We start from the raw sequence: 27,892 nt of genomic DNA on the forward strand, positions 1-27,892 counted from the left end.
TGCAACATTAGCTTAAGAGATCCTTTAGCATTATTTATTTGATGAAATTCCCATGCCAAGGCAGCCTTGTTTCTTTGGTTCAGAGAACCAAATTTTAGTCATCTCATACCTCCAATATCAACCAGGTTAATTCTTCCATTGAGTTTTCTGAAGCATTGATGATTGATTCAGGAGACCTTTTTTTCTCATGTAAAAAGAGTAGTTTTAAAAAACCGCTTATCCATACAGCAGCAGTTAAGAGGGAAGAAGCAAATGTTACCTTATGCTATTGATAAAAAGTTCTGGAAATGCAGCTTATCTGAGCTGATGGACTGCATACAGGAACATACGATCATTGGCAGATCTCTCTCTCTTTTTTAGGAAAATATTGAATGAATGTGCCTTGTATTTACCATCAATGCAAGTCTTCTAGATAATATCGTTCAATTTCGAATATGATTTGGAAGATGTGTTGCACATTATTAGACATCATGGATGTTCCCATTTGGACTATCTTGGAAGTAATAAAGAGGGTTTTCTATTCTCCATTTTCTGTTCGCTTATCCATTTGCATTTCTACTCATAAGCATGCCTTTTTATAATAAAGATATTTTAGTAAAAATATTAAAAAAGTATGCCTTTTTTTTTTTTTTTTTCTTTCCAAACTTTCAAACCAGAGGAAGAATAGAGAACTTGGGATTTCTATCCATATAATTTTTTTTTTTCTTCAAATTAACTTTTAGGATGTAATAATTATGATTAATTTTGAATTTTAGAATGTTTTCGGGAGAACATACTATTTCCAATCTCCCGAGGTGTACAGTTTTACCTCACCCATTTTCTTCCCCCCTCCACCCCTCCTTCCCCTCTCTCTCTTTCTCTGCCATCGTCCTTCTCTCTCTTCCTGATGATTGCCGGTCCTGACATTCGTCTCCTGCGCTCTCACCGTCGCTCGATCCCCTTCTCCGATCTCTCGCCGTCTCTCCTCTCCGCCGCTCGATCCTCCTCTCGCCGTCGCCAGCGATCTCCCGTCTCGACGCGCCTTTTGAGGTTTGATCTCTTTCCCTGCTATTCCTCTGTCCTCTCAGGTCTTGTCCCAACCCTCGACTGGAACCCTAATCCTACCCTATGCCAACGCGCCCCCTAAGTTACCTCTCTTTCTATCTCGTTCTGATGCCCAGTTCCGTCCTTCTCAGCCTTAAGTTCTTGGCTTCCTCCCTTCCCCCCGCCTGGGATCATCTTGGACTTCTCTTCTGCTGAGTTCTTCCAAGTCTTCTCATCCGTTGCCATTTCTAGGGTTTCCTTGCATCCCATTAAATCATGCTGTGATCTCTCGGATTTTATCCTATCTATTCCTTGAATGCATTTGTTTTTTGCTTGCAGCAAATTCGATCGTAATATATCTTGCTTGTATTAGATTAAGTGAAATAGCTGGAGTTCCATGCGGTTCTTGATGCCTTATTTTAGTTTTTTTTCTTTTTCTTTTTCCCATTACTGCTTATGATTATTGGGTTCTTAACTTGTGTTTATTTTGATTCTTTGGTTAATATTTGATGTTAATAGTGCCCTGCTTATAGTTTTTGCGAGGTTTCAATATCTAGTCTCGAATTTAATCATTTTTTTTTCTGTTTATTGTATGGTGATGAATTAGGAACGGGAATCTATCTTGGGATGTATCAATTGAGTTGTTTGCTGCATTCTTGATGCTGATAAATGAACTGATCCTACAATTGGGTAACAAGTGGTTAAGACATGCATGACCTTCAAAGTAGTGGAATTTGATAACTAACATTGTGTGAGAGCAATAGAGACCATTGCTTCATTACATTTTTTACCCTTGCATGTCTAGGTTACTTGTTTTCTTTCTAAACACCAAAAGTTTGCAAAGTTTAAAAGGGGCTTTTGCAGAAGAAAAAGCGCCACTTTATTTTATATTTGCAAAAAGGGGCCATATTTATTTATCTATTTATTTATTTTCTTTCTTGGTGGAACAGTCCATTTTGGCTTTACTGCACCATTTGCATCCACTCTTGAATGATTGCACTTGTGCATTCTGGTAGATGCACACATTTTGCCTATGGATGCACTCATAATACAACTCAATTCACACATCCATAATGGATATACACATAATACAAGCCAATTCACATATAAAAATGTGCTTATAAGAAATAAAAAATGAAGGGATATGATGGCTCGTTAAAGTTTTTTTTTTAAAAAAGAATGTTTTCACAAATATGAAACTAAACTGATATGCCCTTGCAAAATTCCCTAAATGGGGATTTTGCAATAGGAAAAAAAAACTGCTTTCATGTATCATTGCCAGTGTACTGGTGTATTAATCATTTGAAATCAGCTGCTTTCCTATATCATTGACAATATACTGTAAAAAAGGATTAAAAAGTCCTCTACAACATTTACAGGCAGCCATGAAAGGATTACGGATGCTTTAGAATTCATAATTTCATAGATGAATTTACTTTATTAATATATGATTCATAAACTTTATTTGGTGTTTTGGGCATGTGAATGTTAATGTATGCACTTAATGTTAACATAAACAACAATTGAACCTTGATGAGACAGCGTATCTTGGCTTTGCTTATGAATTTATTGCCCTTAATACCCTATTATGATTTCCATATTAGAATTCTTTATTCGAATTGTGCTCTTCTCTTGTATTTCCAACACAATCAATCATTTTCATGGATTTTGTTTTCATCCCTTTATGCACCTAATAATAGAGCAATGCACCAATTATGTTTTTTTTGCTTAGTTTGGATGTTGTGTATAGAAAGGTTTTGCACTATATTCGATGTCTCGATAGCAGACCTCGTAATGGTATCATTCTATTATAGTGTTTGTACGTCCGATACAGTATTCGGTTTGGCATACCGAGTGTCGGTACGTGCCCCAAACCGTATACCAGCTTGGTACCTGTACGATGTGGTATGGTTGGTATGCACCGATACCGATGGGTATGTTAAACCTTTTGCATATTTTTCCAATTTTGCCACTCCAAATTCTTGCAAACACTATGTCTAAATTTCTTATTTTTGCAGGTGCTTCCACTGTTACTGAATAATTCAATGAGGTGGTTAGAGAAATGGTTAGGCTTTCCCAAAGCTATGAAGATTACTAGGGTGACCTCTAAGTTTGGTTCCTTGTTAAATCAGAGTGCAGATAAGTATCAAGTAGGTATTTATAATGACAAAAAGGCTATGAGCAACATTTATTTTGATGAACTCAATCAAAAGGGGCGGCTCTATTGCTCCCTTTCACAACAGTATGGCTTAGGAAATGCAAATATACATCTTCCCACTAACCTGATTTCTTTTGACAACTTGTCTAAGCTACAATATGATATGGGAAACCACCACAACATGCTACAAATTCCATTGTCTCGTAGATTTGGAAACTCTGTTGGGAAAGAATATTCTATGAGTAGAGAATGGCTAACACAGCTTTGGCTGGAAGAAAAAAGAAAAAGGATCGCCGTAAGAAGTAGAAGAAAACAAGGTATCACTCCACATGACCAAAATGGGAATTTCTTGTTTGATACTCTTATCTTCTTTTTCAACTGCCATCCATGAATTCGGTCTTTTGCGAACCAGTTCCAGCTGAGCAAGAAATCCAATTTAAAATTATGGAGCAACCACCAATTAGTCAATATGATGAAGGTCTTTACCCAAGTTCTCCTGAGGAGGCAAGTAGTAGTTTATTATTCTTTCATCCATTTTGTCTTGCTGAGTTATGCATTTAGTTGGGAAATTGTAGCATCATTGGAGCTGGTAGTTTATTTTATGTTTCATTAAACACTTATATTTTTTCTATAGATGCATGCTTGTGTGTTTGTGTATCTCTAAGAATAATTGTGGGAGCTCCATCAGTTAGAATTACTTAAGTCAAACACTTGCGTCCGGAGGTTCTAACTTAAATGTACACCCAGATGGAGGAGTGCCACCATTGAGTTAGCCCAGTATGCACAACATTGGTTATCTTAATATTTATTGAATGTTATTGGAAAATGATTTCCTTATTTGCACGCATGTAATAATGAACAATATCCTTTAGAAAAGTAAAATTCAATAATGATATCCATGAACTTGTCTCAAAAACGGAATTTATCTAGAGTGACATTATCTTTCACAAATTTTTATGAGAATCCAATAGGGAGCCTCCATTTGCCTCTGTAGCACTTGGGAGTAGAGGGGGATAGGCTACAGTTCTTATAAATGCCACATGAGCTGCACTCTACAGATAGCCAGATGAATTAGACACATTTAAGACTAGTGAGTAGAAGGTAAAATTCAATTAGTTTATTGTGACTTGATTTTTATTTAAATTCTAGTAAATATAGGTAAGTCTAACCAGTAAGTCATGTCCCAAGTATTTTGCTTGGCTTTATGAATCTTCCTTTGCAACTATTTCTATTTTGGACAGCTTTTGGTTATTAGAAAAACATTATACAGAAAATAGAAGATGAAAATTTTGGATAAAACTTTATGAATTTGACACCCTGGATTCATTAAAAAGTAAAAGGTGTAACCCTTTGGATCTAACACAGACCAAAGCATTCAATCCAATGCTCCATCCATGAAGATTACATCTGTGTTAAACCCATTAGAGCCCCTCCAAGCCCTGCTTGAAATTCACTTGGCCCTTGATTTTCAGGCCCAAGCCTGACCAGAACATTCTTGGTGCGGGCCCAAAGCCTGACCCCATGTGACCCGGGCTTACGGGCCTCGTGCTGGCTCGGGCCCATTTCCAGCCCTACATAGATCACACTGATTAAAGCTAAGTTGACTAGGATTATCACAAATCACATGTAGGTCTGTCAATTTGCATGTTGATCACTGTGTTTAAAAGCATCGGCCTGCACTCATCTCTTTGTAAACATGTGAGTTGACTGCAGATTAGAGGGGGGCGAGTTCCTATACTTGCATAGAAGAGATGCAGGTTTGAAAGGGGATGTGAGGCATGCGAGGCTGCACAAACAGCAGATAGCAGGCTTGATGCACTCACGCGCCCCCCCACCACCCCCAATGCTGATAAAATACACATAGGTATATATTGAATTCTGCAAATCCTTTCTATTGAATTTAATGATTGGAGAATAGTTTTGCTGATTTTGACTGTTTTTAAGCTCCTTGAGTGGCCGTATTGATCTGATGTGGTGTATATTTGGTTTTAATTGAAAGGATTAAGGTGGTCATGCAAAGTTGTAACACCAAATAGAAGACACCCATGTGGTCTAGAAACTGTATTTTTTGATTATGCTATTCTGAAACTCATATGCACTCAACATTATACTTATTGAGGCAATAAATTTAAAGTAGTGGAGGTGGAACTCAAACCTAGGTTATTAATAGCCAAACTCTAGTGATTTTACCAATTGAACTAATTGGCACCTGCGAGTTAACACTAAATTTGATATATGACAATTTATGGTTTGCTGCAAGAAAGAAGAGGTCATTGAGAGCTCCCTTATTGGTGAGGCTGTCCAAAATTTCATGCATCCAAATATTGATGACTTAAAATCTCATAGATTTGATGAAGAGGGAGGAACGTTTTTTTTGTCATAATGATTAAAGGGAAGAAGGCAAAATTTAATAAGCACAATGTGCAAATGTGGAGACAATGGAATACTCTAGAATATGAATGTAGAGGCATGTGTTTTTTTGTTGGGAGTTTGCAAAGTTGATGGGTATTGTATAACTATTAGTAGAAAGTGTAAGGATATGTATCTTATCGTCATTTTGAAAAGTTCTAAACTGCTGGCTTGTAAGTTATAACTTGGATGGTTTCTCAGGATATTTGCAATTTTTAGGTTGTGTGGTTGAGTGTAGTTTGTCCATAAAGAAAGAATAACTATTGTCAGAAGTACTTCTATTTAGAGAAACAAAAAAAATGCTTTACTAGAGTCAACATTTTTGTAGCTTACAGAGACGAAATTGGCCCTTCTGTCAAGTGGCTGATTATTGATAGCGTTGATGAGTTTCTATTCGACATAATAGATTTTATTTCATTCTTGCTAAAGCTAAACACTATACAATTGGTCCAAAAAATAAAGATAAAATTTATCTGAGCATCCTATCTTCCAGATTGATTCACAAGAAGTATTGGATGTTACCTTTTAGATAAATCCTGAAACCATGAATAATATGAGGCTGCTAACTAATTTATTCTAATTCTCTTGCATGACATTACTGTTATCTGGAAATGGATAGTCTTGAAGAACTGCTATGCCAAGGCCTGCCCTCAAGGCACCTGGAGTTGTATGAATATGAAATATTTGGAGAGCATTGTCATGGATTTATAGAATTTACCCTATCCAAAGCCTGTGCGGTGCTCAGACTACCTTCACGTAGCCGCGTAAGCCCTTTAGCCCCCTTTGGCAGAGCTTTCAAATGAAGCTGCAAGAGAGTGGAAGAGAAAGTGGGTGAAGAGTAGAAGAAAACTTCTGCTACGAATAAGAAGAATACAAGGTAATTGAGGAGTAGTTTCCTCTCTTAGGGGAGCTCTCTTCTCTTAGGAGTTGGGTTGCAAATAAGGACTCCTCCCCTTTATATAGACCTAAGCTAGGATCCAGGGTGGCTAGGATTCTGCCACTTGTACTACATTTATTAAGTTAGAACCTTCTAGATACAAGATATTTACAAGCCACCAAAATATTTGGGGAAACATCTAGAATATAAGTGAAACATCTCTAGAGTCCTAGAACTCTAGAAGCTTCTGTAGTCCACTAGGGTTTTTAGTGAAATCTTGGTCTCCTTTGCTGAGGTCATGACAGTGTGCTGTGTTATTTTGGTCATGTTTGACAAAGGCTAGAGATTCTGTGGGTAGGAGAACACAGAAAATTAATAAAACTGACTTCTAAATTGACTGGACAACTGTTGTAGACTATGACTTGAACTAATAAATGTGGTTATGTATCTCTTATTATTTAAAATTATTTATTTATTTTTGTGAGACTTTTTTCCACTCATTCCTTTAGACGCTTAATGATTCAGTAGAATGGGACAATGGCTTGTTTTCTTGGTTTGTTAAATTTTCTCCTGTAAATATTTTTTTAATAAGAAGTATGATAGTGATGATAATATTTATCTTTTTCTATGGAATCTTTAAAGCATCAAACATGGTCCATATATTCCCTTGTGCTATATATAAACCTATAACTCAACCAGGTTCTATAGGTAGTCAGATGTATGCATGTATATATAGTAGTCTCAAGATGTATTGGCATAGCCTTGACTGCTGAAGAAATTTATTGCACATGTTTTTCCATGTGTGACAGGTCAGATTGGCACCTCTTCTTGCCAGAGCCAACTTGCTTATCACGAGAGACATAGAATGGGCAAATATTATGTTTGCCTTTGAACAGGTGATATAGTTGAAAATTTACATTAGGTAAACTGTGTGAGCAACTTCTAGTTAGAAAACATCAATATAATGTTTGGATGTGATTGTAACTCAGTTTATAACTTATTTATATTTGTTGAAGTTGCGTACTTTATCTGTCTTTCTGTTTGTCGTTCTGTCTATTCTCAATGAATCGTATCTGCACCAGTTGGGTTTTTTTATGCCTTTTACATTGTCTTTTGCTATACCTATTTATTGCAACTGGCGACTCGTTGAACCTACATTCATGTCTTTCTTTATAGTTAATTTTATTTTGAAAGCTGAAGTTAACTTCTAGTGGAAGCAATCTAGTGATGATGGTTTGTTTGTGGTTCTATTTTGAGCTCATACACTAACTAGAAACTGATTTTTATCAGTGGCAAGCTGGCAGCAGTCATTTGAACCACAGTGATCATTTTGTCAATGAAAATCTCTGTAAAAGAGGAAAATAGAAGTTTAGAAGAGATAAAACAGAGATACATTAGCAGAAAATAGAGCTGATAGAAGAGAATAATAAAGGAATTAGATAGAAAAGGGACACATGAGAAGAAGGGATAAGATGGGTGAAATTGGCTGATGGAATCTTGTAGTTTTTCACCAAAATAATCACCCATAGCATATTTCTGGTCAAACATCTATAAGATAGCTCCTACATGTGGCCTCTATGACATCCTTGGATAGGTCCTTCTAGGAGTCTACAGCTGCATGTGTTTCAGAGTTAGAGCAAGGTTAAGTGAACTAAATGTCCGTTAATCCATTTATTCCACTTTTACCCCCCAAGCTCTAGGAAAGTGACCATTTTATTCTGATGGCAAGGTGGACATTTTAAAAGGTTGGTGAAGCTACTTTTTTGACCTGAACTGGGGTAAGCTATTCCACCCCACAGGGTGGAGTTAGCCCATTTACTCCAGGTTAACTTATTCCACAACCAAACACGGTCTACATTCAGCAACTAAATCCAGGTTATTTTCCAACAATTGGCTAACACATTTTGCCCATAGAGTATTAACAGGGCTCTTAACTAGGAGACTGAATCCTTTCACTGTTCAAGGTACTCTTTATTGAACAGTGTTGTGAACATGGCCACTTCCATAGAAAGGCATCTAAACATTCTAATATCTCCCTAAAGTTCAGGTCTCAAACTTGACTATAAAAAAGCTTTTTCTGATAAATAAATTTTGATCCTTGGTGTTTTTAATTTTCTGATTTGCTCCTGTGACACTCTATATAGCTTGTTGTGGATTGGGATCTTCATGAAATCTTGTGTGTTGCACAATTCCATTCATTTATTGCATCACTTTGTGCTCGCTTTTCTTGTTCAAATTGTTGAACGAGAAGCGTACATGCCATATGTGCAAAATAGACAATTTCTAGGAACGGATAGACTAAAAAACCTAGAAGCCATTATTTTAGCATCTAAGAAAGGTCCAACATCACATAGTTGGCCATTAACATTAATCATGAAGGGTGCGGTCACAATACTAGTTAGTCAAGCAAGCACAAGAAACAATAGTGCCATGTGCTCCTTATTGACATGTAACATACCAAGTAGGAACTAATTGGAACCTTGCCGGAGAAGCATGGTCCCATTGGGCCTTAGCCAACAAGAATTCTATAAGGCTTAAAAAAATGGCTAAAATGGAGTGAAGGCAGGGTTGGCAAAAGCGTGTCAAACCGGACCCGTTGGTTACCGGCACAATTTGAGGGCTCGATTTGAGACATCCACAAATCCCCCCAAATCTGACATGACGATGCGAGAGAGAAATAAAATGAAGCGTCAATAGCTTCTCTTCAGCCCTCAAAGGGGAAATAAGAAGATAAGGTCTCGGAATCGGCTCCAATAGTTTCACTTTGGTGGAAGACGATGACAAAATTGGCTTCGGCTTCTCTCTCTCTCGTCCTCTGTATGCGGCCTTTCTCCCTCATCGTGAAGCCATCTAAGGCCATCCAAACTCGCCAAAGCCTATCAGTCCTCTCTATCTCTCTCCCTCTTTCTCACTCTCCCTCCCTTCCTCTCCCCCCTCTCCTCCCTTTCCCTCTCCCTCTTTCTCACTCTCCCTCCCTTCCTCTCCCCCCTCTCCTCCCTCTCCCTCTCCCTCTCTTCCTTATGGTTGTGGTACATTGCAGTTTGGCATGATACAGACGGGTACCGTACTGTATTAGTCATTGGCCGGCGTGCTTATTGGTACTGATTCTGCAATCCTTGAGTGAAGGTGCTTCAAACCAGAGATACTGGATTGATTGTTCATGGAGTGAATCTGGCTGGTACCTTGTCCATAATCATGGTTTACTATATCACATAGAAGTGAATGTTGATCATATCAACATGGTAAGTATTTGACTATTATCATGTGCTGACATATCAAACCACATAGATCTGCGAAATTTAAGGTTCTAAAATTGGCATGTTTGCTAAGAGCATGTTTGCTATTGCTTAAAAAAAGTCCTTTTATCACTTCTAAAAGAAAAGCCCTTCCTTAAAAAAAAAGTGTTTAGTAACATTATCTAAAAAGTGCTTTTGCAATAAGAAAAAATCAAAATAAATGCTCTTAGGAGAAGCTACAAAACCGAGCTTCTAGCTCTTATCCTTTTCTTATAAAGCACAAGCAACACCAATTGTGCCCCGAGTTGGAATGTGAAGAACTTCTTAATGTATTTGCTAACAATTTACATCTTTGTTTACTTTTTTTTCAACCATAGTTTTAAATAATGCCAACAAAATGCCATAATGCCTATTAGATATCCTTTTCACTTTGTACATAATAGCAAGACATGTACAATGAGTTTTATGCATGCATCATGAATCATTTCTTTTAACTCTAGGAATCTCTACTCTGGTTGTTATTCATCTACTTGGACTAGTTAATTTACATACAATACAAATTAGCTATCATAAAATAAATTAACTAAGTTGTAAATAATAAAAAGAAGCTTTTTATTGGCGAAAATTGAACATAGATAAACAAAATATATGATAAAAAGATTAACTTGTAATGAGATCACACTTGTTGACCCAAAAGATTTATATTATGTATTCTGAAAACTTGATTCAGTTGACTACTACATATTTTGTTTCATAACAATAACCATTTCCTCCTTTATTGGATAATATTTTCAATATGGAAATAAAATTGTTCCACCATGTTTTGCATATTTAGTGGCTTAGATGCTTGCACGAATGTGTTGACACTTGCTAATCCAGTATCCTACACACGATCCATGCAATGTACTATGGTCTATGACATTAGTAATTCAACAACCTAGGATCTCAACCACAAAGTGCTAGCCAAAAGTTTACTAATTGGGTTCCTTGGTCCTAACTAAGTGCCCAAAATTTCAAGAACGCACAACCGCTGTGGATTAAATACAAGCTCTCATGAATCCTCACTCACTCTTCCTATTTAAGCCTTGTGTCCTTACTCTATGAGTGGTCCAATTACAAACACCTTGACAAGCTCGTGGTCATTCCCTAATGGGCCTGTTTTGTAGTGTCCACTGGCCACATAGGCCATGAACTACGTTAGCTTTGATGCCATTTATAATAACCCAAGAACTAACCCAAAAAGGGATTGGGTGGCCTCATATGTGGCCAATCACTCTGGGGGTGCACTGTGAATTGGGGAGAGGGAGCTGCCTAGAGTGCTCTGTGATTTGTTGTTTTTTGACTTTCTTGGATGTGTTCGTACTAGAACTGTATGAATCATTTGTTTTAGCAAAAAAGAAAGAGCTAGTCAATTATAAACGAGTCCCTCCTAGTGGAGGAGGGTATCGATGAAAGAAGCAATACTTATTATATTCCATTTTATTAATGGGTCCTTGGCCTTGCTTAAATACCTAGGACCTCTCCAGTGCACACTTAATGTGGGACTAAGCACATGCCCATGTGGATTCTTAGGCTTAAATGGGGGAGTATGTAAGGATCCATGCAGGTATGTTTAGTCCCACATTGACTGTGGGTTGGAGAGCTCTTGGGTACTTCGATAAGGCTGACCCAAATAATAACCTCCTGACTAGTGCTTTTTGGGTAAGGTCTTGGGTCATTACATATGACAGTACGACCTTGTGGTGATGACTTAGCTATACTTTTAGGGCTAGGAGCTTTTAGTTAATTATTATGGTGGAGTGAACCATATAATTTTGTTATTGCTTTAAAAATTTTAGACTATGCTTTTCTTATTGGTAGCCGATCATCTATGGCTTTTTGTCGCATCATGTTGGAATGTCATGCTTTTTCATTTGTGTCACATATATGCTAACACAAAAAGTTGTTAATCAACGAGTTTTTTTCTTGCCGTGCTGACTAGCAACATTTCTAACTAGCAAGGCCACAGGTATTGCCCAATGATAAAATGTTTGGAAGCAAGCCCCTTATACTATCCTGTAGAGTCACCACTAAAAGTGAAGAAAGTAGGGCGCACCAACAACGTCATCGAATGGTCCAATCCAAACTGAACTCCACATCGAGCCTGTTGTTTTCCTTGCACCTTCTTGGCCTTTTCCAGCACTTATCTGAGTTTCTGCTGGAAAACATTAACTATGATTTTTTATGGGTTTTTAGACTTCCCAAAAAAAGAACAAAATTTAGACATCTTTAGTTACAGATTTTGTGAATTCATTTAAATGGGGTTTTTGATGGATTTTGGAGGCTTTCCAAGAAAGAATGAAATTTAGATATTTTTCTTAGCACATGATGCTTTTGAGAATAACTTTAAGTTATCATCGGACACAAGCTGTGGCAAGCTGGGGCAGTAATGGAATGGGGATTCTAGCGTTGGGTCCATTTGGGTGCATGGTTGGTGCAACAAGTAAAGAAACTACATTTCCTTTGGAATTATCATTTGCTTAATAGGGAAACTCTTAATCCCTCTTAGATGGGAGGAATGGTCATTCCCATTCCCACGAGAATAGGTGAATGATATTTTTGGTATGAAATAGTTACTACTGTTTATTCTATAAAATGGGTTTGAATTATATTTTTGCTTTCAGTTGGCAGCATTTATGGTATAAATGGGAACATCTAATTGATTAAGATTTGCATTAAAAAAACATTGAACTTTGGTTCTATTCATTAGTTATGGGGATCTTTTAAAAAATTAATATTAAATTCATTCCAAATGTTAGAAACAAATTACCTTTCATTTCTTGTGCATTCCTTCATTTTGTGCCCCAGACAATGGTACGAATGTTGATTCTCATTCAATATTTTCCATTCCGTTTGAATATCTTATGATTCCTGTGTACTAAAATACATAATCTGTGAGTAGAATGGAGATGAGTTTGCAGCAACTGTATTGACTCATCATGCTCCAGTAATCCAAACTACAATGAACAATATGGATCAATCTGGAAGAAAAAACTCTAAGATACAAAACTATAAGACAAATGGTATAACAAGCTGAGATGAGAGCTGCACCTACTAAAAGCTTGGATTCAATAAACTGAGAATTGGTGCCCCAATCCCTTCACCTTGGACTCGATGAACCAAGAACAAGATGACTAGTACATGCCAGTCCTGAAGTTTTCTAGGCTCCCCTTCCTGCTTGTATTCAATAAGCTGATCTGATGGTGATCTTAAGAGGGGAGAGGTGCAAACCATAGAAGTAAAAATTTGAGTGCTGGTATGTTTCTCAAAGATTGTCCTTAGAGTGGGTGTAGACTCAGTTTTTGGTGTGATGACAAGGATCATTGAACCGATACTAGGGGCCGTACTAGTTAGTAACATATATGATATAGTACCGGTACGTAGTGTACCAACACGCAGTTCGTGTTGGTTTAGGCCGGTTCGAGGTTTGTACCGACTTGACTGCTCAAGTCAATCCGCTAGTCAATTGATAGAGGTCATTACTCCCCCAAAGGGGTTGTTTGGATTGGTTCAACCAACCTCGTGCGACACACTAGGGGTTCAGGTGTTAAATCGGGGGCACATATTTTTCTCTGGTTCCGAAAGGACTATCGTTCCTGGCATTGTTGCAGACCTTTTTGAGGAGAGACAACATTTCCAAAATTCATTTTTTTAATAAACGGCATGAAAAAAGGAAGATACATGATGTTTGAAAGTGATTTTTAACTGGCCAAAAGATTGGAAAAGAATGTAATTAGGATTTTGAAAAAAAAAAACAATTTAAGGGTTTCATATGTAATGTGATTATTTACATATTTGATTATTTGACTATTACAGGCACATTATGGGCTGCAAATCACTCCTGGATATGCATTGTATTTTTTGATAAGCATTGAAAATTCTTTTAATATTCGGTATTACTAAACTCCAAACCACTAAAATCAATAATGTAAGAAAACTGGGTCTACCACTCCTCAAAACCAATTAAAAGAGAAGTTTTCAATCTTTTCAATCTGTATCAATTAATACAGTACATAATACTTGTCCATTATCATCATATTATAGCATAAATGGGATATGGTATCTACGAACCAAATAAGTACTAATGAACATGACAAAATGACATGTTTCTTCTGATGGTAGACAAATTATATGTGACTTTACATAAACTTTATGAATGTATGTCATATGTGATATTGTTTGTGATAAGGCTATAGTCTGTTGTAAGTGTGCATGTTCTAGCCTATGTCTTCCCAATACTCATTCATTTATTATCTGTAAGCAATTCAATTTACAATACAAATAAGATTTGCTTTCTGCTATTATGATGCTTTGCAAATTCTTTCTGGCCATTAAATTTAAAGTATTACCAAGCCTTGCTTTAACTTCTATGTGCTTATTACTGCATTGTTATTACAGGAGAGCCGATATGTCATAATGGATGCTAGCTATCCGCAATCTGTGTGTAACTGATCTTCTTTGTTAGGCTTCATGAAGTTTTAGTATTTTTAATGGTCCTTCAATTATTTTTGACCATGGGGAGCTTGGAATATTAATTTCTGCTATTTCTTTCCAGCCTGTGGGTTTTATTCGTGAGCAAAGTAATATCATCTTTAGGCAGGTATGCTACTCGTTGACTAGTTTTTGCTCCTCACTACTTGGATGCTTAAATAACAATGTGGCTTTCATCTGTTTCACTAACGTTTCACAATAATCCTACTGATTACTGGGATAACACAAGTCACCTTTTAGGATTGCACCGCTTCTTAAACCTTGTGATTACAATATCTATTAGTTTCCCTTCTCTTCCTAACTTTTCCTCCTTGCCTCCTCACCTCAGCTGACTCCCTATATTGTGGTAGATATCTTGTGTATCTGGTAACTGGACATTAATACAATTCCATCATGAATAAATAGTATAACAGATAATGGGAAGAAAACGAAAGATGATAAACTATTCCTTTTATACTTAATGCATTGATACAATACCTGCGTCATGCATATGATCTGTCTTTTTTTATCATTAATTGAAAACATCCCCTTCATAGTCCGTGGATTTGGATAATGGGTAACATATCCTTAGTTGAGTTTTCTGAAGAGTCAAATGCAACTTACAGAGTATTTTTGGTGAACATTTTGATATTTTCTCATATTATTTTTTCTGCCAAAAATGAGGAAATATGGGCTAATACTATTTGCGCTATATATTGATATTTCATTATCTTTTTGTTAATTTCTGATATCTTAATACCTGTGAAGCAGTAGATAAATGGATTGTTAAATTTTTTTTCCCCATTTCTTTGGAATGTAATGAGTTTCTTTAGATGTCATATGTGTTGTACTTGAGACTATTGGCACCTGCTTAAAATTACTTGCACACATGCGTAGTTTCTGCAACGTGTGCATCCTGTGCTAGTTAAACACTGATTTAATGTGTTTCCTATTATCATTTTGCAATTGTTGCTGAACCATGAGGATGCTGTTTTTGAATCTTATAGGTACTTCGTTCAAGACGCCCATTCATTGCTTACATATTGGATGGCATGGGTAACGAAATATTTAGGGTAAAAACCTGTATCTGATGCTTGGAGAAATTGTTTACTATCTTTTGGCTTTAAATACTTGCTTTGCAGCTTCGTGCTATATTTACTTTTAGGTTTAGGTTCGCAGGCCTTTTTGGTTGATAAACAGCACAATTTATGCAGAAGTAGATGGTAAGGTATGCAATATTTTTCAATCTTTATGTGGCTTTTGTTTAATCATCAGCATGACATAGAGGTATAATTACAGTTTCATTAAAATGATTTCTTAAAACTATTATGTGTTCTTTAGGAAATCGGCGTGGTTAACAGGCGTTGGCATCTTTGGCGACGAATTTATGATTTGTATTTGGGGTAATAAGTTGCCTTCATTTCTTTTTATTTTTTTATTAATAAAATAGATTATTGCAGGCATTTTTTTCCCAAGTGCGAATTCAAATATTAAATGCTTATCTGAGTAATGCACGGTGGGCTGTGATCTTCTATAATAACTTGTAGGTAATGGACGAATTTCAAAAATAATGACCAAGAAATATTGTTAGATATAGGAAGAGTTGTGTAGTTCCTGAAACTTCAGCGGCAATTGTTGGAGTCCTAGTAATATTTCATTAGTTACATGAGGCAAATCCATATGGTTGCTCACACCCAATGAGCAAGGCAACAAGTGGGAATGCATCATGCATGTATTTACAGAGTCAATGTATAGAAATACATTTATGGTCTCATGTAAAGAGATAAAATACATACATAAAAGATGTTTAACGTGTTTATGATGCGTTATGTAGTATAATAATTTTTTTTTACAATAATAACTTGGTCTAACTTACACTTCTCTCTGAAACCCATAATGGATTCTACACCGAGTTCACCACTAGACATATGGACTAGCCGTTTGTGATAAATGGTAGTTCTGATTGGATTGGAAAGCAAAGATGATATGGTAGAGGAGATCAAGGGGAACTGGATGTGGACAGGTAAAATTGCCAGGCCGGTAAGTTCATGGTGGCATATGGATGAAGTAATTCCCTGATAAGTCAAAGCAATAAATGTGTATAGTTGGGAATATGCAATGTTTCAAGATAGCTATGATGAAACAAAAAGAAAGATCAGCAAACCAATTTTGTTAATGATGACAGTGTGAACAACAATGAAGATGATTGGATAGAATTGATACACCAGAAACAAGTCTGATCCAATGTTTGCAGGAAGGTGTTAACAGTTGAGAGATTTGTGCAGTTGTAATCTTGATTTATGAGAAGTACAACCTGATGAAGGTAATTGTGCAGGCAAGCATGGGGCTAAATTAGTGGATGTAGCCAATTGAAGCAAAGCAAATTTCAAGGATTCAAGTGCTGTCATGCCACATGCCTTGCCAAACCAAAAAAAAACAGATTTTTTAGGTTGGTTTTGAGAGTTTTGGTACTGGTTGGCTGGGGTCCGTATCCTGTGTTATGTAGGATAGACATTATGGCAGACATGCTTGCCTAATGCTAGCACTTGCCCGGCACAACATGGCATGGTTGGCACGAACTCGCATGGAGTGAGACTTGAATCCTTATCAAGTTTTCTGGCATAGTCAACTTATTGTAATATAAACTGGTATGAAGAAGCATCACCACAAGTTTTGCTGGCAAATGGAAGTGATATATAGGTAAATTGTGCTAAGATAAACTAGCATTGGATTTTATGCATGCATAAATAACAAAAGAATCTTCTGCAGTGTCCCAAGGCCAAGGAGATATGGGGAGGTCACTAGTCCCTCTTCTCCAGTCGGTGGTGTCGGTACAGGATCTGCTACAGCTGCTGAGAGACTCCTTTTGGAGCCCTAGATCTGTTGAGGCAGGGGTACTTAGAGCATATCTGGCCTACCACATTTGGTTGGACAAGAATGCGGGCTTGTTTGAAGGCAGGAGGTCTTCTCCGAGGTTGGTGGTGGTTAGAGCAGTGCTTTAGGCCGGGGAGATGACTTCATGCGCTGCTATGTGTTCTCTTGGGATGTCCAGGGACATCTGGGGTACTCGCTTTGCTATTTCAGCGCCCAGGTTCGCTCTCGTTTTTTGGGTACTCCCACCTTCTGGTTTTTTCAAAGTGAACTTTGACGGTAGTGTGGCGGTTGATGGAAGGTTCAGAGGTGTTGGATTTGTGATCAGAGACCATCGTGGCAGTCTGGTCGCAGTAGGAGATCGTCGCACGCCAGGCCTTACCGTAGTTGGGGTTGAGCTTCGAGCAACCTGGGAGGGAACATTATATACGAGACGGGTGCTCGGTGCCAAGCGGGTGTACATCGAGGGGGATTCGTCTATGGTGACCTAGTGGATCCGGGGTGCGGATAGGTATGGAGATGGTCATCCACTGATTCGTAAGACATGCATGCTGGCTGTAAAGATGGATGAGCACTAGGTAGCACATGTTTTTCGGGAGGTCCTATGTTGCACGTCATTCCGGAGAGTTCTTATGGACGCCCACCGTAGAGCTCTCACCTCCAATGTACTTTTTACTTTCTTATGACTTGGCAGGATGTACTCACGTTAGAGCTACATGGAATTGTCGTTTTACCAACAAAAAAAAAACAGAAGAATCTGAAGGCATGCTTGCTAAAGGAAGTCGAGCCACTAATAATCATCAAAGATGACAACGAAGGACTCTCCTGGTTGAGTCTCATCATAAATATCTCACCATCCTGAAGCAACATAGCCATGGATTGTTGTGTGTGCGTCCATTTGGTGGACCTAGCCTGTCTTGATGTTTTGGGTATGCTAAGGCCAGGAATGAGACTGAGCTAATTGCTATAGATGGTCATTATGTTGTTGGGAGCAAACTGAACTAGTGGATGAATGGCAGTATTGAAGATTAAAGCTCAAGTTCTAATGATGACGTTAAAACCTGGTCTGTGGAAATATCAGAAATCACATGTTAATGCAAAATCAATATGGTATGGCAATGCTAAGATTATCCAACAAATCCCATAGGCTAGCAACAAAGAGTTTAGGAAAGGGTCCAGGATATGAAATAGATACTTATATTTACGTGTACAGTGAACTACTGCAGAGGATTGTGAACTAAGGCAGAGATTTGGGTTTGCTGTCCATTAACAAAAACTAGAGGCGTTTAAGTTGATTGCTTTAAAAATTAATGGCGAATGGAGCAACAACATTATGCACATGAGTGATTGGACGTAAAAAAAGAATAACCTAAGCAATGCCCTAATTCTAGGCCCCTAACTAGTGCACAATGGATCTCAGTCTCGCAGATATGTCCAAGAAGACATTACACAGATTAGAAGGATTTGTAAACTTAGAAGGTTTCGTGTTTAGTTTGGAAGAAATGGTGATGGCCTTAGCACTAGAAATAAGTGGGACTTCTTAGTAAACAAATTTGGGCCCCGCAAAATCCATAGAACTATCCAAAATCAAGCAAAAAGCAGCCGCTGCAACAAGCAAACTGTGTTACGAGCGATAAATTTCAGAATAAACAATGTAGTTGGTTCACTTGTGTCTCGTATTCAAACTAACTAATTATGATATAAATTAGCAAAATTGGCAACAAAGGCATGTGGCAATTTTTAGAATATTCGCTTGCCCAAGTTCTAGGTGTGGTGCCAATTGAACTCGTGGTTTTAATGTCATTTAGATCTCCAGATTTTGGTTAAGTTTGTGTAATGGAGGATATTTCAAATGTAACAGATGGTTCAGATTTGAATAGGGTGTAAGTGGGTTGAGTTGGGCGTTGGTCTAGCTTGATCCACATCTAACCCAACTCAGCTACATGTCTAACATTGGACTTTCATTCAACTAATTCCTTGGATGAGACTTGTGGGTTTGGTTTTTGGTGGGGTTTAGAGTGGGTCTGAGTTGCACTGTCCAGATCTGATTTTTTTTTCTATATTTTTTTTTGGGTAAACTTAGTCAAGTTGTGCTTGTATTAAGTCTAATTGGTGCAGATCCAATCTTGACTGCCCATTAGCTTCATGATTGAAGGTTTAGCTCTTGGTTTATAACTGGTGTTCTGACCCATAGTTCTAGAGGCACAAATTGGGTATGGATTGGATCCTGTTTTCCTCAACCCATGTGCACCCAAAGATGCTAATGAGAATGATGCCAGGTCTGTTGCTTATTGTGCATTTTCGTGGATAAATCAATATTGGGCTTTGGTGAGGTATTCGGACCTCAAAATGGCTAGGTGTATGCTGAGGTGTAAGGCATGAATATCATGGATTTATCTATCTATTAAAGGTCTACTACGCAAAATAATTTAATACCAAAGAAACAAGGTGAAGGTTGTAAGCTTTATGCTTGGGCTTTGGTTAGGGTATTGAACTTCTGTAACTACCTTAGTAAGTAACACCTCATGCTCCTAACTTGCGGAATCATTGAAGTTAATATGTCAAACAGTATCTTGATTTAGTTCAGCATCATTATGTTTCAATATTTGCACATGACTTAAACAATACTGTAACATATCCTGACATACCTAAATTTGGTGTTTGTCCACATGGAACATGAAACATAGACAAAAATTCATGCCTTTGTTGTGGAAACATTTAAAGCCTAATGTGGGTGTATTTCAGTAGGTCACAAGATGTGTTTGTGTGATGAGCTTCTTCATGTGTTTTATCTCTTAATACACCTTCACGAGATCCAAAGATATATTATTCAAATCCTCTCCTTGAGCTGCAAGGTGTGCGGGACCCTTGTTAAAGAGTAAGTAAAATGTCTCAGTTGTATCATAATAGAAACCCTAGCTGCAAAACAGGTACGCCTGAACAATGGGATCCTTGCTATTATCTTATGGATAGATAAAGCTGCAAATACTGAATGTTACATCAGAATAAGAAAACAGGCTGAATAGCTAGTAGTTTGGTGACATCTTGTGTCTTCTTTATTCTATTTGCTCTGCAGTCTGTTCCAGTAATTGGTAATGCTGAAGCTAATAGTCTAAACTAAATATGCATGCTAGAGGAAGTACACTTTTCATTCACTTTGGCATCTTTGTTTGTTTCCATATCACAATCAAGTCCTGAACAAAAATATTGGAGACATAGTGTAGCTTCTGAATGCAAAGTTATTTCTATATATATGTGTTGTGTCGATAGTGAGCAGAACTTTTATTTTTGTTATTATCGAAATTACAGGAATAAGCAGTTTGCTGTGGTAGAAAACCCCGGCTTTTGGGATTGGACATTCACTCTGAAAGATGAAAATGACAATGTGTTGGCACAGATCAACCGTGATTGGCGGGGTCTTGGTTTGGAGGTTCTCTCATTTCTTTTACTAGATACCATTATCATACGAAGGAAAGCTTATTTTGTTGAAACTTTTAAGTTTAAAAGTTCTTGTGGAATCTCCTTGTTCTAGGGTGCGTGTGGAGGGAGGGATGAAGGATTTTAGTAAAGGTGATCTAGGATTATGGCTACATACTAATAGGATGAACATGATTTTAGACAAGAAACATAGAAACAATCTCTCCGTGTGGAGGTAAGGCTGCATACATCTGACCCTCCCCTGACCTCACAATGGCAGGAGTCTCGTGCACTAGAAAACCCATTTGAAATTATTCTCATCTTGTATAATGTGTCAAGGATAGGTTGTTTTATTCACATTTTAATAGAGATATATTTTACAAATACATGATCCACCATTATTAGTAGACTACAAGTGGTAGTTGATACTCGCTAGCTTTAACATTGATTGCAGTAATAATTTTTAAAAAAACTATAGCTAGAGAACACTGTTGAGTTTCTGACAGGATGGGATCCATAAAAAGGGAAGTTGCTGCTCTTTGTCTGGAAATTTTAAGCACGTAACCTTAGTTTAGTGCAGAAATACTGGTGTATTGAATAAACACTTGCAAGTTGCAACCCTCCCTTTTTGTGTGTAGACTAAATGATATCCTCTTCTTGCTACATATGGCTGTGTTAACAGATATCAATTTTTAAAATGTATAAATTTGCATCCTTCTGTTTTATCAATTTTTACAGCTGAACCTTCAAATTCATTTTGACAAACTTTTTTCTGGACCTGTGGACATGCAAACTCTTGTTACTTATGCATTTTAGGGAAATCTGCCACACATTTTAGAACCTTTACGATAAGTCTGGTGGTAGCAAGTTGCAAGATTTATGGTCAAATTCCAGCATGCATAGGCTACAATCTTGGAAGCATGGATAAGGGATATGGATGTAACAAGATAAGGATATGCCAATACGGAAAATGTTACCAAAACATGATTTGATAGGGCTAGGATACAACAACAAATAAATATATTTTTTTAATTCTATATGCTAAAACAACCAAAAAGTATGATTTGTTTATCGTGAAACACCGTGATCAACATTCAATATAACAGATGCTAAGATAGTTCGCGAAATGAAAATAAATAATTAGCAGCTTAATAAAGATAAATATAGCAAACATACGTAAATTGGTAGATGTAAATGCTGCAAATATTCTAAATTCTAGAAGTATAAATGCAGCAACGAAGCAATATAATTAAAATAAATATAGCAGACATGAAATGAATGCAGCAACATAAAGAAAATGCAGTTTCATGAACAAACAATATGCAGAAGATTTTACATAATCTCCAGAAAGAATGGTATCATGACACAATTCATCATGTGATATGCATGATGAAAAATCCTCACATCCTAAGCAAAAGAAAAGGGTCTCTAGTCCTGCTAGAGACAAATGAAATGAAATAAGAAAAACTAAAAAGAAAAAAGGTTTGAAGGAAGAATAAAGAAGGGAAAAGGAGGAAAGAAGAAGTTAAAAAGGAAATAACCTATTGGTGTTGGATGTCATTGCTGTCTTGTGTGTGGTCCTCTACCGGGACAGGTAGTGGAACACTGGTAGCGGCGCTAAAAAACTGGGATGGCCTGTTCCTATGGTATTTAAAACCTTGTATTTAATCAATATAAAGTATGTAATTACTATTATTACTTTTTTTGTTGTGTCATGATTGGTTTCGACTAACTAAAATCTGAATCTGTTGTGATTTTTCAATTGGTTTATCACATTGGATCATAATCAGGTTATCTGGTCAAAAAATCTTCATATTGAAATTAGGTCAGAACCCATTCCATTGACAGGCTTAACTATGTCAAGAACGATCAAAACTGCCAAAGAATTCCAGTCATTAGTTTGTGCAAATAAGTATTGAAATTTTGCTACATCAGGTTTGTTGAATGACAGAATGTTCCATAAAAGATCAAGTAAACCAGCCAGGTGAATAAACATATTTACAACATTTAATAATACAACTATTTTTTAAGAGACAAGCACATATCTTCTTTCTTAAGTAGCATACTTATTTTATAAGTTTCTTCCATTATGAGAGTTCTTTTAAGCCATTACACTGATATCAAGAATAAACTTGATTGACTCAAGCAACTCTACATGCAAATTTATATGGCACCAACTGATCAAGATAATCATCTATACCTTCCCCATTCTTGAACTCACCCCAGTCCAATATATCTCTCATGTCGACGACTTCCATCATGTTGTCTGAGTTTGTTTATGCAAAACAGTTGTTGCCCATAGTAACTTACATAGTTGCCTTAGAAATTGCCAACTTCATCTTCTAGGGATATTTATGCTAGAATTTTCTACTATTGTTTTGTTCACCTATTTAAGTGTATATTTGCAAGGGCTTCTCGCCCAAAATAACAAATGCACATGATTTATTGTTGTGCATATGCATGAGCCATATGAAGTGGCTGAACTTTTCAATCCACTAGAATCTTTCTTGTGTGCAAAAAGTTGGGCCAAGATTTGAGCTGCTGGTTCTGCAAAGAGCTGTTGAACAGGCTAGAGTAACAATGATTTTAGATTGAAGACTAGGTGTCCTCACCCAAGTATGAACATGTAAATTTTGGGAGTGCAGTTGTAGAGCCACTGAATTCTGAGCATTTCAGAACTTCTTTAGTCAGAACTTCTTTAGTTTCATGCCAATTATGGTTAGTATTAGATGAGGAATAATATGTAATTTTCACAAATGCTGTTAGCATTTGCTATTCATACTTATTGCATGTCCGTGCTATCAATCTGGATGATAATGCTTTACGTATTACAATTTGCATCATTGTTCTCCGCAAAACAATACCATATATATTCTACAGGTACACGAGAAAGAATGTGAATCACAAGCCCATTGAACTCATGCAAACATGCATGGGTCCCCAAATAATAAATTAAATGAGACAAAAAGGGAAAAAAAACTGAGTCTATTTTATTTACTCTGCAGCTCTTCACTGATGCTGGTCAGTATGTGATTCGATTTGGAAATGCTGATTCAAGTTCTGGCCTGGCTTCAGTGGTAGGTGCCACTAATTATTGTCAAGCTATATAATTTTGATGAAATTTGGTTGACATATGTTGTTTTAATCTATGCTTTTTTACTTTTTTAGATCCCAGAATTAAAAGTTGCTCGTCCACTCTCTCTCTCTGAAAGAGCTGTAGCTGTTGCTCTTGCTGTTTCTCTGGACAGTGACTATTTCTCCAGGCGTGGTGGCTGGTAAAATTACTATTATTGAACCTTCCTTTTGATTTCTGAACTTTCTGTGGTGAGGGAACATTGATTACTGAACGTGTTTCAAATCTTGCTTTAAAACTCATTTTCGTTGACCTAAAATTTTTCCTTATACTTCTTGCTCTTCTAATTTAGACTAGGTGTACTAAAAATATGAGATAAGTTTACATCATTTTCCACTTCAATCTTGTAACAGAACAGTCTATTTAACATGCACACAGAGAAATGAAAGATGTTAAGAGAATGTATTGGAAAATTTAGTAAGAGAGAACAAAGATTATGTAAATGGATAAGAGGCAGCACCTAGTAGATTGGTTTGGATCCATAATGTGCAAGTAACTGCTAGATTAGGGCTTAGTGGGATCATTTCTTAGATTTTTCTGTACAGGGTGGAAGGGGAATAAATAAATCTGAGTAGAAGTTGCAAAGAGCCTGTTCTGATCAGGGATTTGACTCCTTGCAGATTGCACTGCTAAGCATGGATAAAACACATACAAAATAGTTGGAATAATATCTTACTGGTTTTAGACAAGGTTCACAAACTTGATACCATGTAGCATATAGGTCTGGTACCGGGTTTGGTATGGTATGATATGGTACCATATGGTTACCAACACTTATTAGTATGCAGAAGTGTGTCAGCACAGCACCAATTTGCTTTTTTATTTTTTATTTTTTTTGTTGTATGGTTATTATAAAGTTTAGGGATCTTGAAAATGAGATTTTAAGGTTGTTTTAATGTTAATTTATTTCATATTGGTCTCGGAGACCATATGATTGTTTGATAGATGCAATTATAATAATAAAAATAACAAATGCATAGTTTTTTGCTTGAAAATATAAATATTAAATAGTTTTGAATTACAAAATAGATAGAGATGTCTAGTCCTTATGAAATACTTTTGCCGCTTGTAGATGTTGGGATCTCGTCAAGGTTTTGAAAAAGTGTAGGCGAGAGACGAGCCGCAAGGGAACTACCTAATGCTTAGGTGTGAGATGGGCGCTTAGAGTTCAAGGCGATTGCATGAATTAAAAATTACAAAAATATGAGTAGATTCAATGGAAATTTAGAAGATATTTTCATACATCAGTAACCAAATTTAAAAGTAGAAAATATCCAAAACAATTAACATTATGATGAACTACTATATGATATGATATCATGAAAACTTAAAAAAATTGATACAGTAATGCAGAAAGCATTAAAAGCATGAAGACAACAGCATGTTAGGCTAATAGATAAACTAATCAGATTATAAACTATAGCGATTTGTTTCCAATCTTTCTTCTTTTCGTTTTTTTTTTCTTTTTTTTCTTTTTGGTGCATTAGATGTTAAATTTCGAAGAAGAAGAAGAAAAGGAACGAGAGAAAGTTGAGATGGTTTAGATATTTATATGAGCTAATGGGTCAAAGTGCAGGTCAAGAACTAATACCCAACCAAAGCTATTCAATCTACTAGAAACCCGACAGGCGCTCGGCAACAAGGACAACAACAAGAAGACATATTTCCCGACTTCTAGCGAAGTCCTAGAATGCCAGCCACCACTATTCATCTTTCATCTTCCCATCTTCCCATCCAGGAATTCATTCACTGCTATTCATCTTTATCCTTCCGATCTTGGAATGTTGGTCACCACTTCCGGTAGTATCTCTATTTGAAAGGGAAAGTTGGGATGGCCTCTGATATTTAGATAAGCTAATGGGTCGGATAGCAGGTCAAGAATTAATACCCAACCAAAGCTACTTAACCTGCTAAAAACCCTCCTAAGAAGAGTTCATATTATAAAATAGTGGATCTCATTCATATTTAGGGCTAAAATGCAACATATCATGAAATTACATCAAAAATAAAATTTTGGTATGATTTCCCCTTATTTTACCATTTCTCGATCTATTTTAGGCATGAAAAGGGGGAAAAAAAAGGAGAAGAATGAAGAGGAGAGAGGGGATTATACCTTATCTTGACTTGGATTGGGATTTAAAATGACAAATCCCTTGATTTTCTTCATCGTCCCGTCCTTCCTTAACATTCTTAGCAGAAAATAGAATACCTTCTCTGCCCTTTTTACACTAGAATTGACACGAACTGAGTCGTACCACCCAGTTCTGCTTTGTTTGGACTGGTTCAAATCGATTTGAGCTAAGTCCCAAATCTAACAGAGTAAAGCGGTTTTGCACTAGTTTGATTTGGTACTTCTCGAACCCGGTGGCTCGGGTTGGTTTTGCAAACCTTTGTTTTCCTCACCGTCCTGTCCTCCACATTCTTAGCAAAAAATAGAGGAGAAAGACGTCGAGATACCTTCTCTGCCTTTTTTACAGTAGAACTGGCACGAACCGAGTCATACCACCCTGTTATGCTTAGTTTGGACTGGTTCAAACCGATTTGAGCTAAGTCCCAAATCTAACAAAGTAAACCCATTCGGTTCTGCACTAGTTTGATTTGGTACTTTGATGAAGACATGAAGAAAGCTATGAGAAATGCAGCAAGGAAAGCAAGAAGAACCAAAACAAAGAATGCCAAGCAAATGTATTACTTGGATGGCGACTTGCAAGGACCCAACATAATTGGGTTTGAGCCCACTTTGAAAGGAGGCGTACAAGGCACAAAGGACTAGCAAGGAGGCGTAGCACATGGGGAGGAGCATGGTATGTGGCTTCCTAAATCTTAGGAGCAATCAACCATTTGAATTTAAATTCAAAGGCATGTGGATGAGCTGGATTTGACTTGGTCATCCCTTGAAAGAAGGCGTGCACAAGAGGGGGAGTATGGCGTGTGACATCTCAAACTCTAGGGAGAGCATTCAGCAAATGGAATTCTGAATAAGGCATGCGCGTGAGCTTGGGATTTGACTTGGTCATCCCCTGAAATTAGGAGCATCTTTAGGCTTAGATTTGATTGTTTGAATTTTAAATTTAAAGCTTGATTTATCTTATGTTTGAAGAGGTGGTTGAGGTCCTTAGGGAGTCCTATAAATAAGCTTCTCATGTAATTTAAAAGAATCTTTTTTGAATGAATGGAAAATTCTGGGCATTAGCTCTAAACCGACCCATGGAAATAGGCACTAGCTTGAGCTAGTCCTATCTTCAAATCCCACCGCCATTCTTTGATTTTTGGTGCTGCCCCGAGGTGGTCCATTAATCCCATCCATCTGTCACGCCCTCAAGCCCCAACTAGCCATCCTACCGTGGACATTCGTCTGACACTTTGGTAAATTCTAGCCACCCAACACGCCATCAACACATCACCCAACATCCATTGTTTGAGGGCTTCCATCATATTTCCCGAACCTGGTGGTTCGGGTTGGTTTTGCAAACCTTCGTTTTAGGTTAGTGATTAGTGAGCAACAGTCTTTTTAATGTAGATCAAGCATTGCTAACAAGTAGGGCTTCTATAGTTTTTATCATGATCAATTCTATTTTTATCTTGTGAATGGTGTTTTTTTATATTTATTTATTAAAATATCATTTTCCTTTGGATCATTAAATATCCTTGTGAAGTTGCTTGCTGTTGCATCTTTCTGTACCCAAACAACATGCAGACATAAAGATTGATATTGCCGCAATAGTCTAATTTTATCAGTCCACTTAAAAAGATAAAAATGGATAAAGATAATAGCATATCCAAGGTTGCATTGTAGCAACTCATCAAATCATCCACATAAAATGTATGTTTGACTGATACTCTTATTATTTCCTCTTTCAGGGGGCTCCCTGTCATAATTGCTGGCGAGTAAAACATCCAAAGACCAGCTGCCACTGCTCTTTTCTGAAGAATTATGTCACGAAGTATCATTTGGTTTCACCTCTGCTTTGGCCCTTTATTGAAAAGCTGTAGCATCTCGCATGTTTGCATCAATCAACCTTCAGTTAAATAAATTTTCTTATCTCACCATTTTGGTGGTTTAATGTGCTCCAAAAAGTGGAGAATTCCTGTATAGCAATTAACTTTGACAAATTACAGATAAAATGGATTGAGAAGATGGTACTAAAAGAGAGGTTAAAAATATAAATGCATTTCTTGTTCTTCTCGGCATTATTTTGTGTGCCATCTTTTTGATTTAAAATGTCCACTCGGTTACCACAACAGCGATGTTGCAATGA

At 37.0% G+C, this 27,892-nt stretch overlaps 1 protein-coding gene across 5 annotated transcripts; it reads left to right on the plus strand.

Annotated features, from left to right (window-relative positions):
* Positions 1–731: 731 nt before the first annotated feature.
* Positions 732–27,827, plus strand: LOC103703816 (altered inheritance rate of mitochondria protein 25). 5 transcript variants are annotated; one of them, XM_026803313.2, is made up of 14 exons: positions 763–1,029; positions 3,042–3,173; positions 3,333–3,498; positions 3,594–3,685; positions 7,277–7,363; positions 14,141–14,182; positions 14,298–14,342; positions 15,220–15,285; positions 15,384–15,440; positions 15,554–15,615; positions 20,393–20,513; positions 23,506–23,577; positions 23,669–23,775; positions 27,495–27,827. In XM_026803313.2, exons 2-14 carry the CDS (start codon positions 3,069–3,071, stop codon positions 27,523–27,525), a joined length of 1,053 nt encoding a protein of 350 aa, XP_026659114.1. In that variant the 5' UTR covers positions 763–1,029; positions 3,042–3,068; the 3' UTR covers positions 27,526–27,827. The 5 variants fall into 5 exon arrangements, with proteins under 5 accessions (XP_008785041.2, XP_026659114.1, XP_038982778.1 ...); XM_039126851.1 differs by lacking the exon at positions 763–1,029 and adding an exon at positions 2,202–2,957; XM_008786819.4 differs by having other exon boundaries at positions 732–1,029; positions 3,042–3,498.
* Positions 27,828–27,892: the final 65 nt, after the last annotated feature.

The sequence above is a fragment of the Phoenix dactylifera genome, chromosome 5, assembly GCF_009389715.1.
Source record: "Phoenix dactylifera cultivar Barhee BC4 chromosome 5, palm_55x_up_171113_PBpolish2nd_filt_p, whole genome shotgun sequence".
Lineage (NCBI taxonomy): Eukaryota > Viridiplantae > Streptophyta > Magnoliopsida > Arecales > Arecaceae > Phoenix > Phoenix dactylifera.